At 34.2% G+C, this 13,073-nt stretch overlaps 3 protein-coding genes across 5 annotated transcripts; 1 reads left to right on the top strand and 2 right to left on the bottom strand.

The window, feature by feature from the left end:
• Positions 1-18: 18 nt before the first annotated feature.
• LOC104769991 (flavonol 3-O-glucosyltransferase) lies at positions 19-1,929 on the bottom strand. The gene is made up of 2 exons (XM_010494335.3): positions 1,165-1,929; positions 19-990 (listed from the first exon to the last, which is right to left on the bottom strand). The coding sequence occupies exons 1-2, from the start codon at positions 1,649-1,651 to the stop codon at positions 113-115; spliced, it is 1,365 nt and encodes a 454-aa protein (XP_010492637.1). The 5' UTR covers positions 1,652-1,929; the 3' UTR covers positions 19-112.
• Positions 1,930-4,050: 2,121 nt separating this feature from the next.
• On the top strand, positions 4,051-6,408 carry LOC104769992 (uncharacterized). Its single transcript, XM_010494336.3, has 7 exons — positions 4,051-4,351; positions 4,674-4,764; positions 5,232-5,347; positions 5,519-5,578; positions 5,665-5,730; positions 5,829-6,026; positions 6,123-6,408. The coding sequence occupies exons 1-6, from the start codon at positions 4,295-4,297 to the stop codon at positions 6,015-6,017; spliced, it is 579 nt and encodes a 192-aa protein (XP_010492638.1). The 5' UTR covers positions 4,051-4,294; the 3' UTR covers positions 6,018-6,026; positions 6,123-6,408.
• Positions 6,409-6,619: 211 nt separating this feature from the next.
• On the bottom strand, positions 6,620-9,556 carry LOC104769993 (uncharacterized). 3 transcript variants are annotated; one of them, XR_015593498.1, is made up of 8 exons: positions 9,286-9,445; positions 8,749-8,829; positions 8,486-8,534; positions 8,301-8,378; positions 7,824-7,876; positions 7,334-7,396; positions 6,984-7,254; positions 6,620-6,881 (listed from the first exon to the last, which is right to left on the bottom strand). XR_015593498.1 is itself a non-coding variant. In XM_010494337.3 (8 exons), exons 1-8 carry the CDS (start codon positions 9,378-9,380, stop codon positions 6,790-6,792), a joined length of 801 nt encoding a protein of 266 aa, XP_010492639.1. In that variant the 5' UTR covers positions 9,381-9,556; the 3' UTR covers positions 6,620-6,789. The 3 variants fall into 3 exon arrangements, 2 of the variants coding, with proteins under 2 accessions (XP_010492639.1, XP_087362036.1); XM_010494337.3 differs by having other exon boundaries at positions 8,282-8,378; positions 9,286-9,556; XM_087505910.1 differs by having other exon boundaries at positions 8,282-8,378; positions 8,476-8,534; positions 9,286-9,433.
• Between the last annotated feature and the right edge of the window lie 3,517 nt (positions 9,557-13,073).

The raw sequence follows: 13,073 nt of genomic DNA on the forward strand, positions 1-13,073 counted from the left end.
CTAAGAGGAAGACAACCATGGAAAACTTCACATTCTTCACTTCTTTAACTACGATCTTGTTGGCATGAAATTGTAACTGTGATAATTTTATTTTTCGAAACTCGATATAAATTTAAATGTTTACAACTGCATCCAACAATCCTCTGAAATTTTTAGAGGAGCTTCCTTTCGAAGAGACAGCTTCGTGTGCTAGTTCTTTAAGCTTCTTAGCATTGCGTTTCATCTTCTTAGCATCATCTTGAACCAAAACACGATCCAAACACTTCTCAAACCCATCTTTTGTGAAGACTCCATTGGTAATCGTCATTCCAATCTCCCACACAACCTCCACTGCTCTCCCGTTCAATCTCTGATCACCAAAGAAGGGCCTGCAAATCATGGGAACACCTCCCGACACACTCTCCAACACCGAGTTCCATCCACAATGCGTCACAAACACACCCGTCGCCTCGTGTTTCAGTAGTTCCGCTTGTGGAGCCCATGGAACAACGATCCCTTGCTCTCTCGTCCGATCCAAAAACCCTTTAGGTAAATGAACCATGCTCTTAAGCGACCAAACAAACGGCACTTTACTCGACTCCAATCCTTCTGCTATCGCCGCAAGCTCTCCTGGAGGCGGTGTCATCACCGTACCAAAGCTAATGTACGCTACAGAACCAGGGGGTCGCTTCTCCATCCAAGCCAAACAACCGTGAGGATCGTTCACTAATGCCTCCTTTTGCGGTGTAGAAGATAACAACGCGAGAGGACCGATGTTCAGGTAACGTTTGAATTCCGAACTAAGTTTATCCGTAAACGTAGGATCCAATTCTTCAAAAGAATTGATGAAAACCGCAGTGGCACGAGGCAAAGCACGACCCATTTGGTGCAACATGTTAGAGAAAACAGAGTCTAAGTTCCCAAACAAGACTCCTTCTTGCGTATCTTTGACTCTGATCTTCTCCATTCCTGAAATAAACCCTAACGTCTCCTCCATACGTCCACCTACTTCTGTAAATTAATCAGTAATATCAAATCATTACCACAAAAATACATATAATGTCTCCAAGATCACATTTTTGTCTTATCCTCTGTTTCCTCTTTTAGCTAAGTTTCCTTTAATCGCATATTTATTTATTTATGAGATTAAGGACAAATATTTTTTTGTATTTGTATATATGTTACCTTTGACGCCGATGGTTTCTCTGATGAGATCTGTGTAGAGATGAGCGGTGAGGGAGTTAGCTCCGGCGGTCCAAAACGCGACCCACGACGCATTCATCTCCGTCGCCATATCAGCCGCGAACCAGAAAAACGCATCAGTCAGCATGCAATTCACTTTCCTACCAACCTCCTTCTCCGCCGCGGCGATCTCTCTCTTGAAACTCTCCGGCGCCGATTTTACGAACAGCTCGATCGCCTCCTGTGGTTTCCCGGCGAACACGTATCCTTCCGGAACACCGTCGGGAACGTCGTGGACTTGAATGTTCGCCGGACGATCGGAGAACAACGAGGAGTTAGATTGAGCGGTGCTGAAGAAGGAAAAGACGGTGGAGGGAGAGGCGGAGGCGAGACGGCGAGTGACGGAGAGGAGAGGAGCGGCGTGAGTGCCGAAGGGGAAAGCGAGAACTGCCACGTGAGAGTCGCTTGTTGGCTCGGAGGAAATGGCCATGGTGACTTGAGTTAGTAGTAGTACGCTCAAGAAGAGGCAAAGGCTGAAGAGAGTGATTAAATAGAGAGAAACACGAGAATGGTTGGGGATGAGCCACCGAGCAAGTATAAAGCTCGTGACCCCTGGTGGTTGGTACTAGTAGTATTAGTTTAGTACGTACCTCTCTTTTCTTAACTAAATTAAATTAATTATGTTGATCAATAAAAAGAAGTAACCCGATTATATCATGTTTATTTCACTTTTTCCGCAAAAATTAATTGCAAAATGTATCCTACTATATTAATTGGAAATTACAAATATGAAACAAACCTTAAAATGTGTAAAAATTACATTTAATTGTCATTAGAAAAACTTAATTAAGATTAATTAATTCATTAAATAAATATAATTAATTAAAAAACGAAAATTGGGGATACATTAAATTAAAAAAATATGTAGAAAAATTAAAAGAAAATCTATTAGAATCAAAACTAATTCGTATTTTAAAAAAAATTAACAGTTAAGATTTTAAAAATCTAATCGAATAAAATCTACAACTACAAATTTTATCCTACTATAAAAATTGGGAAGTACAAATATGAAACTAATCTTACAATGTGTAAAAATTACATTCAATTGCCATTAAGAAAATTTAATTAAGATTAATTAAATTAATAAATAAATATTATTAATTAAAAATTGAAAATCAAAGACACATCAAATAAAATAAATTATAGAAAAGTAAAATATATTAGAACCAAAACTAATTTGTAGTTTAAAAAAAATTAACAGGTGAGATTTTAAAAATCAAATCGAATAAAATATATAACTACAAATTTTATCCAAAACATTTTCCACCACAGGTTAAAATTATTACAGACAAGAAAAGGAAGTCACAGAAAAAAAACAATGAATGTTGTTTTCAAAGTTTTTCAGAACTTTTACTAGCTATATTTAGTCACTCTTTTTTACATATTAGTAAAGATTGCGTTTAATTGACAAAAGTTTAAACAATTTTATTCATTACATGCAAATGTTTTATTGACAAGTTTTCAATAAACATTTTTAAAATACAAAAATTATAATATAAGCAAACCAAATTTTTAATAACAAACTATTACAAATGACATAATAACAAAATAAATTATTACAAACTTTTATCAAAAAAAAAAGTTATGCCCGTGATTCTCCGCGGGTTAATAAAACATTGTAACTGAAGATATTAGAGTCGTTTTGTCGAAAAAGGATATTTTTGCATTTGTGACATTTGTTCTGTACGATATCTATATTTGTTCCTTTGTAACTGAAGATATGTTTGATTTTATAAAAATAATCTTACATACAGTATATGAAATGATACACTTAATTCGTGGTTTTCTTTTTTCCTTGCTATATACTATATTTTAACATTATTATATGTATCAAATTAAGAAATGAAATGTTGGTACGTTTTGGGGGTGACGGTTGTATAAATTTATTTTATAGTAGGAAGACTATTATAAGCAGTGTGGCCAGCCCTAAGCCACACCTTCCCGAACGGGGGCTAAAAATAAATGGTAGCCTTTAATTATAGAAAGAGGAAACATTTGCTACTGTACCAACACATCCCGATTCGGAACCGTCGTGGCTGTGGTAAAAAAAAGTCAATCAGTGCATAGAGACCGTTAACGTATAGATGGCCATTTTGGAATCTAGACAGAGGATTGATTGTATTGTATAAGCTACATGCTGATAGAAACCTTCTGGTTCTGGAGTTGTCTTAGTTAATTAATGGTACAATTATAACGAAAATATATTTATGTGTTTACGTACCTTTGAATATGAGAATGGGACCACAAGAAGAAGACATAATAAAATACAAATTGGTAACTAGAGTGACTCTTTTTGTTTTTGGTAGGTAGAATTTGTGGTTCATACGAGTTCTGTTCTGTCATAAAGGCAGATCTGTATCAGTATATGTCTCATACGTTGGAATATTCAAGTCTTATGGATCTTATTTTCTAGTAGTTTTGTGTGACTAACATGAGGATGTTAACTCCTACCAAAAGAAAAAAAAAACATTGAGGATTTTAACCAAAATGCATTTAAGAGAGTTAACATCCATAAATGTTTTATGCTGAAAACATTTTCCCAATATTGGAGTCAAAATTATTAACGATTTAAATATAGATAAATACAACATATCATTTAATCTGATATTATGCTATTTTATCCTTTACTAACATATTATTTTTGTTTGGCAACATTAATCCACTAACTAACTAATATTACTGTTTTTTCTCATGACATAATTTTGATGTATAGTGCCTATTTATAAAAAAAAAAAAAAAAAAAAACTCACAATATGAGCTGGGCCGCAAAGCCCATAATGATTACGAAAATTTCATTATTTGATATTAGAATTATTATATTATAATATTAAAATGGAAAAGCTACTCGGAAGTAATATTAAATTTGAAAAAAAAAAAAAAAAAAAACGAAGATCAATTTTGGAATATATGAATGAATGAAAACATTGTAGTTGTGGGGGGGAGACTTGGTCCTGAATTCTCTCTGGAAATTTCTTCTTCACCGTCTCTCAATTTCTCTGCGATTTCTTAGAAAATAAAAGAAAGAAAAAATTCATAATTTGGGAGAGAGGTTTTTGGTATCGGAACGAGAGAGATGGGTCAAGCTTTTCGTAAGCTGTTTGATACTTTCTTCGGCAATCAAGAAATGAGGGTAAATTTACAATCTCTCTCTCAAGATCTCTATCTACGCGTGGATCATTTCCCTATTGGGATGGATCTCTCGTGCTGCTATGTATCTTATATCTGATCTTGATTTTAATTGTGCTGTCTCTAGCTTTTTTTTTATTTCTTTGTGTACTTGAGATTTTTGTAGGCCCATCATTACTTGTTAGATGTGAATCATAGAAAAAAAAAATGCCAAATTTATTTACTAATCATATATATTTTGTTGTAAGCTGTGGTGGCATGATTGATGGAAACAGGATTGAATTTGATATCTTTTTTCAATTTTGTGATGATGATGTCATTGTCAGGTCGTTATGCTGGGGCTGGATGCTGCTGGCAAAACAACTATTCTCTATAAGCTTCATATAGGAGAAGTTTTGTCAACTGTTCCTACCATTGGTATTAGCTCTCTGCTTTTTCTTTTTTTTTCTTGTCCCCATTTCTTATAAACATTTCAGAATCTTTGTTATTGTCTTGGCTGTGTGATTGTTCTTGTTCTCATTGGATAATTAGTGGGATTTATTCCTTGTTTTTGGACACGAGCTTTGGATTAGATCTTTTGGTGTAAGGTTTTAGATTCATTCTATTTAGACTTTACAAGAGTTATGCAGTTGTTTTGCCTTAATGAGTGTCTGTAAGATTAGTGGTAATATCAGAATTTGTAGATATTTGCAATATCGAATCTCATGATAGCTTCAGATACTGTAAACGCTGCCAACTTTTGCCTAGTCAGGGACTCATGTCTCCAAATTTCTCTTGGCGTATTATTGGTTCTTGTGGCATTATTCTTTTGTATGGTCATTGTTCTGTCATTTTCCCCTTTGGTCGATTATGTTTGCTGACAATTTGAACAATGTGTTACGCAGGATTCAATGTTGAGAAAGTTCAGTACAAGAATGTGATGTTCACAGTTTGGGATGTTGGTGGCCAAGAGAAACTGAGACCTCTTTGGAGGCATTACTTCAATAATACCGATGGACTTGTACGTATATATATTATACTTCTTTTTTGCTTTTTGCTTTCAGTCAGATACTTAACTTTCAGGTTTCCCGTCACCATGTTGGCAGATGTTATTTATGATGTTGCAGTATCATATATTATCTTCGTCCATCTTTATCGACAGTGGTAACTCTTATAACATATGCTATTGCAGATATACGTGGTGGATTCCTTAGATCGAGAGAGGATCGGGAAAGCAAAGCAAGAATTTCAGGTATACCCTTAGAATTTGCAAATGACTTTTTTTTTTTGTAAACTACTCTCTGGATAGTGCCTCAACACACTCTCTTACTTCCTCAGGAGATCATAAAAGACCCATTCATGCTAAACAGTATCATTCTGGTGTTTGCAAACAAACAGGACATGGTAATTTCAGTTTTTCTTTACGTCTTTGTTTGTTTCTCTCGTGTGTGCTTATTATTTCCTTAATTCTCACTTTCTTTTAACCCTTTGCTGGATATTAGAGAGGAGCCATGTCACCGAGAGAAGTATGCGAAGGGTTAGGATTATTTGATCTGAAGAACAGGAAATGGCACATACAAGGAACTTGTGCTCTTCGTGGAGACGGGCTCTATGAAGGCTTGGACTGGTTATCATCTACGCTTAAGGATGTTAAAGCCGCTGGATTCACATCGGTTGGCCACTCCTTTTGACTCTTCCAGGTATAAAAGAGACGACCCGAGAGCACAGTAAGCTTCAGTACAATAACTTTCAGTCTCATGATCTTGATCTTGATCAAATGTCTTTTCTCCTTGCAGGCGTGTTAATACTGTGCCCCATTGCCAAAGTCTTCTTCTTGGCATTAAAAATGTAAACACGAAACCACAATCTCCATAGATTTTTGTTCAGGAAAGAAAATTTATCTTCTCATGGTGGCCAATATTAGACTCAGTTAAGCTACTTCTGAATTTGGATCATGCTGCCATGAGAGCTTCATTGTATGTATATTCTGTTGATGAAAATTTGTATCATCTAAAAATCTTCCCTTTTTGTCTTTTCAAAATTTTGGTAGATACTAGATAATGTATTCCTTCGATTTTATCATGTTTTTTGTTTTTCTTTTTTGCTTGCATCGTTACAATTTTCGTGAGAATGTAAAGAGGGTCAGGCTCACCCGGTCTAGCAAATAAGAAAGTTGAAAATGGTGCCCTTTTGTAACTAATTCAGAGTTAACCCAAACTCTCACAAACAACTGGATTACTCTAAGTTGACAACTGAACCTTTTTTTGGTAGAAGTTGACAACTGAACCTCATGTACGAATAAGTTTTGCCTTTCTTACTTATAAACCAAAAAATCCGCCAACACACGAAGCTACTCAAGACTAATATACTGAAAGCAAGTTTCTTCTAGTAGAACAAGCATTACATTCGGGATCAGTATTCAAAGCTGATCATGTTCAAACTCTTGACTCTCTAGGTACACGTTCAAGCCAACCGCGAATTTCCCTCCTCTGCAGATATTGAATCCGATGGTGGTTGTGCAGTAGCTACAGAATCCGATGGTGGTTGTGCAGTAGCTACAGACGATAGTTGATAGCTCACGGTAAATAAACCAAAACATGCCCAAAAAATGATTTGAAAATAATAGAAGAAAGTAACAACAAAAACAGACACTTAACTGCTTTCGCCTGGCGTCTCACTCTCACTCGTGGTCGTTATTGTCTCTGATGGTTCATCAATTGTTTCCATGTCAATAGTCATTGCGTCATCAACATCTGCTTCGTCTACCTCTGTCATTATCTCATCCTTATCGCCTCCCATTGCTTCAATTCCATTTGGTGCCCAGTTTGCAGCATCCGTTTTTGTGTCTGTGGTTGCTGCATTTGGATCCTCAGTGGTTTGTGATTGTGGGTCTTTACTGATGGCTAACATAGAAGTAACCAACAAATTCTGCAAATTTCCACAAAATTAATGAAGAATTGTGTATTTCAAGTATAAAATCACAAGGGTAAGAATTTCAAACTCATACTTTTTCTAATGCAAGAGCTAGTTTTGAGAGCTTTGGGTAGATGGTCCTTGCAGCCAGAAGGATCTGTTAAACAAAAACCAATCAAAAAGCTTTGTGGTAATGATCTCAACCAAAAGCTTATAACCTCTCAAGCAAAATAAGGTGCAGATTTTTAGAAGACACTTTAATGGCATGCTTTGACAATTACAACTTTTGCAAGAGTTACGAATTACAATTACAATTACAATTTATTTCTCCTGAACTTGTAAGATGATTAGAAACTGTAAAACATGGAAAATCCTGATATATATCATAAATTCAAGAAAATAAGTTTGTTTAGAAATCCATGAGGGGGAATAGCAGAGTGAAGGTATAGAGTCAACCGATTTTACCCTCTAACATTACCAAACAAGTAAGTTTTATTATTAAATCATGACGGGCTAATGAGAACATGATATCTCGCCATCTCGGACATTGAAGTAAATCATGACCAACAAATGCATCTACTTACCTCACAGAGCCTCTGCAATGTAAATGGAGGGCCTTCATCATAACTAAGAAGAGCTGCAAAACAAGACAAATGAAACAGAAAACCAATTAGACATACTTCAAACGGTGAAAGATTAAAGGTCTACGGGTAAACAAGAACACTCAAAAGTTGTAAATACATAAATAAAACAACCTATACAACTGAACTGCAAATCCCCTGAAACAATTCTTACCGTATGCCTATTTCCCACAGTGTACAATGACAAGCCATTTTATTTCATTAACACAGGTTACTTTCTTGAAGTTTCCGAGATAGATTTTCTCAGTAGCGATTTTGAACAGATAGATTATAAATGATGAGATTAAAATTGATTGATTAAGATATTAAGCCAAGCCTCATCTCACAATTTCAAACTCTTATTATCTACACAATACTTTTTGGCAATGAAAGTAACAAATGAGAAGCTATAGAGTATAGACCTTCATCCAATCGACTAACCAGCTCTAAGAAAGTTTCTCCTAGGGCTTCCTTTTGTTGTTCATCAGTCATTTTTGCCTCAGGATATTCCGAAAGAACCTTTTACAATGCACCACATAGATAGCAAAATATCGAAATAATCAGGATGGATGTGGAATGGTAATATATATATATTCTAAGCACATAGTTGGTATACCTGTACATACCTTCTTCAACCAAGACGATAGCGTTCCCTTTAGTTTCTCCCAGTCTTGCCTATAGTATCATTACAAGGTAAGATAGCAGTGAACTAGATGTAGCATAACAGAGATGAGACCCTAAAACCCAGAATTACTCAGAAAGAAACCCACGCATCATTAAAATTGAACTCTATAGAACAATACGGTAAGGATAATAAGATAGGATGCCAGTTTAAGTGCATAATCCAGCAATTGCCCCTACTCATAGCTATTCAAAAAAGTGGTATTACCAGAACTTCCCGGTAGATGCTACTGCTTCTAGTGTGATCTTTACTTCTTCCTCAGGAATATCTGCTTTCTGGTCAGCTCCACTGCAAAAGAAAGATGGATCTGTATCAGCACAGAGATGAGGTAGTGACACTTGACACCTCAACAAACTTAATCATCAGATATTTGAGATCTATGAAGCTAAAGGCCAGAACTCGTGACCGAGCAGCCGACTAAAAAATTATTAACCTGAGTAGTGTTCTTCTGGCATTATCCTCCTCCTAAACATATAAGGAGGTCATGCGAGCAGCATAATAAACTTTAAATCAGATATAAACTCACTCGTAAGCAAAAGTTTTGACAAACTAGAGTAAAGCTAGATCCTGAACCGTCAAAAAAGTGACTTTCATCGATTCGAAACGCAGATATATCGAAGAAACAAAACTAGAATTGCACAGTAGAGCTCAGGAACACTATATGAACTATCAACATTAACGATCGGAGAGAAAAATCCAAAGCGCAGAAGCAAGCAAGAGTGAAAAGATTTGGAGTAAACATACGAATGCTCGAGAACTTGGGGATCCTGGCGTTGAACGCCGTCACTGGGAGGAGCGACGGAGGGAATCTCGGGTTCCGATGATGATGGATTCTCCATTTTGGGAATTCAGAGACTAATCTCCGGATTTTATCGAATAATAAAGCCCCCAAAATTCTCAATTGGATTCTCAATTTTGTTCTAACCCGACCCGACCCGACACTTCCCGGACCGGATCCGATTCGACCCAACCAAATGTTATTGGAAATGTTCCTTTTTTTAATATGCGAAAAAACGTGAAGACGAGAAAAGGTGATTAAAAATTAACCTGGGTTTATTAGGGTTTAGATAGAAAAATATTAGGTTAATTAAGTAAGACTTACAGTAGATTTTTTCTTCTTCTGGTCTTTCTAGTTTTAAAAACCATGGATTTTTTGCTTTCAATAAGTTGTAATAACATGCACAGAAAAACAAAATCAGAAAATTGGTATAAAACTTAACCTTTTACCCAAAAAACAAAAAAAAAAGTTGTGGAAAACTAAATATCTCAAATTAACATTCTTTTTTACAACACTTCATACTTCATATTATTCTCTTCTTCATTTTACCATCGGGTGGGTCAGTCGCTGACCAAAAAATACAGGAAGACGACCCATGCTTCATCTCTGACCCTAAAAAGTAAAATGTAAAATCAATTTTACCACCTTTCATTTGTTGATAGTGACATTGTCTATCGTCGCGCTGATAGGAATCTATATTTAATACATTGCAGCCTCATTTTGCTTCTTTGTCTTTTCTTTTGTTATAGGTTTGTAGGGTTATGATTTCCCTATCACCTCTATTGTAATAAAGTATATATAAAAATTGGAATTATGTTGTTTCTGAAACTTACCTTTCAAATCAATCATAGAACTATTGTTGTTTTATGAGAGAGAACAAAAAAAACTGTGGCTCATCAGTAACTTTAGTCGCAGTTGCAAAATTAAATTGTCTTTTGTCGATGGTTCTTCATGGTATGAATATGATTCATTGAACGGGCTTGGGGTGAATCATTGATTAACTTGGACCAAAGTACCCTTTTATATCCAATCCTTGCTGATTTTTGAGTTGCTTAGACCATCGCAATCCTAGAAGATTGCTTTAAACAAGAAAGATATTATTATTTTAATTATATTTATATATTTTTTATTTTTTATTAATTTTAACCAATAACTCAATGACATCTGTCAGAAAAATGTGAGAAACGATTCTTCCGTAACTACTCTGAGCATCGATCCTCTTCTTTTCTTATTTTCTCTCTTCTCTATATTAATTTTTTATGAAGAGTATTTTGAAGAGTACTCCTTGGTGGAGATGCCTTTATTTATGAAATGTAACCTTAACCTATGTTATAAAAAATGTATCCTAATATTGATAAAGAATTTGAAAAATTTAACTTTGTTTTGCGGCAAATCTTGAAGATTAAAATGCGGCAAATCTTGAAGATTAAAATGTGCTTTTCTATTGTTTTTTTTTTCTCCTGTCTATTTACTTTTGTTTGTTGTATTAATTAATCTTTGTGTTGAGATTGCCTTGCAACAAAAAAAGAACACAAAAGAAAATTACTATTTTCTCATACACGTCTCTCTATATGGCTTCATCATGAATATATATATTACCACAATATTGGTATTAAAAATAAAAGTAAAAAAGAAGAAGCTAAACTAAATCTTAAAAAATATACATGCATAGCCCCATATTATATAAAAAATCTCCCATTACAGCCTATGCAAAATATACTCAATCGTTGTCATAATCTATGCTAATAAGATATTGCTACAAATCGTTCTATGATGATATGATATTGTCATATTGTCATTTGAAAACGTTAATTTTTCCTACATAAATATTACTTATAGTTTATGAACTTTAGTTTTTTTTTTATATTCTTTTTTTTTTTTGTAATTACACCTAACTACAAGTCTACAATATGCTTTTATCCATTGGTTGGATGTTTTCATGATGCATATTTTTTTACCTGCAGGCGGGACAAGTTGATGAGACAGAGATATTGACTTGTATAGGCCATGTTTTAATTACTGGTATTTTTTTTTTTGATTAATTAAAAATAATATCTACCAAGTCAATGACGATCTAGTAATTTGTTAATTACTCTTATTAATAAGTAATGCAAACCAAGGTACCTAGTTACTACCTGATCAATCATATTATCAACCTTATATTATTTTCTTAAAATAGTCCACAACCCATTGGGATGTAAACATTGGTTGTTGTGAGCATATATGACCAGCAAGTAATGATCTTATTTGTTCCTCCTACATTGTATGAGAACAGAACCAAGTTCATCGTTCTCATCTCTCGCCAGTCGCCCCCATACCCCTAGCTAGTCCTACCCTTCCTCTCTCTCCATGCTAGAATTGTACACGTATGTTTGTACAACTCGATACAATAGAGTATTTTCTGCTTTCAAACGTTCTTAATGAACTCTACTGTATACTACGAATATATATATATATATATATATATATTTATAACATCGACGAGACATTGTAATTTAAAAGGTTTAATGAAAATTTTAGGAAACTCAGTTTATTATGTTATTGTATGAACACTCGATACGTTCGATCGGACATTTCAGCAAGTATACTGTTTTAGACTAAATCCAAGTTTATACGTACGATTCCCTTTATGTTAAAAGAACTTATGTACAGTTTGGTTTTAATTTTGGATAAAACATACAAAAGTTTCAAATGAAAAAAAGAAAATTGTCTTTTATTTAAAATAGTAACTAACATACAAAAGTATTTAATAATATAACTATATATCTGTTAGTTACTATTTTAAATAAAAGACAGTTTTGGATTTTACTTTATTTTATGGACTACATGTTAGAAAATATATTTGCTATAGGTTCATGTATAAAAAGAGATAAAACTAAATTGAACATATATATTGAATAATATGCAAATTTATATGAAGAGATCCGTTATATTAAAAAGCAATGATACTTTCATTTTTTGTCTTTAGTGTGCCCTCCCCCTCACTCTCCCTTTCTCCTTTATGGGTCAGTCACCTTCATTTCTCCCAAATTAAAACATCTTCATTCTTCAATATTCTCTTAGGTATCTGGTTTTTTTTTTTTCTTTTTTTTTAAGCTGTTCCATCTTTTTATTCTTCTTCTTAAAGTATCAAGATTTGGCGTTTCTGTTTTATGTACATTCTCGGGTTTTGGGATTCTATGGGGTTTTTAGGGTTTGAATACATAAGCTAGCTTACAAGATTTGGGGTTTAGTTTGAAAAATCCCTACTTTTTGCATGATTTTTTCTTATATACATTTTTTGTTGTTCCATCTTTTTTTTTTTTGTCTTCTTAAAGGTACAAGATTTAGGATTTCTAATTGTTTATGTACATTTTGGGGTTCCATGGGTTTTAGGGCGTTTAAATACACGCATACACTAGCTTACAAGATTTGGGGCTCTGTTTGGAAAGTTCATACTTTTTGGATTTTAAAGCTCCCTGATTTTTTTTATATACATTATTATTGGGTGTTTCATTATTTTTTCTTCTTCTTAAGGTCACATGATTTTGGGGATTCTGTTGTTTTTACACATTGGTGGGTTTTAGGGCGTTTGAATACATGAACTATATACACTATAGCTTACAAGATTTGGGGTTTTGTTTGAAAAGTTCCTACTTTTTGGATTTTTGTGCTCCCATGATTTGTAGGGTTTGATTATAAAAACTAAAAACAAACTAAGAAAAAGTTTATCTGCTTTCCATAGTTCTTTCTGTAACATTAATGTGTATTTAAT

Source organism: Camelina sativa, chromosome 20 (genome assembly GCF_030686135.1).
Source record: "Camelina sativa cultivar CO46 ecotype springtype chromosome 20, ASM3068613v1".
In the NCBI taxonomy this organism is placed as follows: domain Eukaryota; kingdom Viridiplantae; phylum Streptophyta; class Magnoliopsida; order Brassicales; family Brassicaceae; genus Camelina; species Camelina sativa.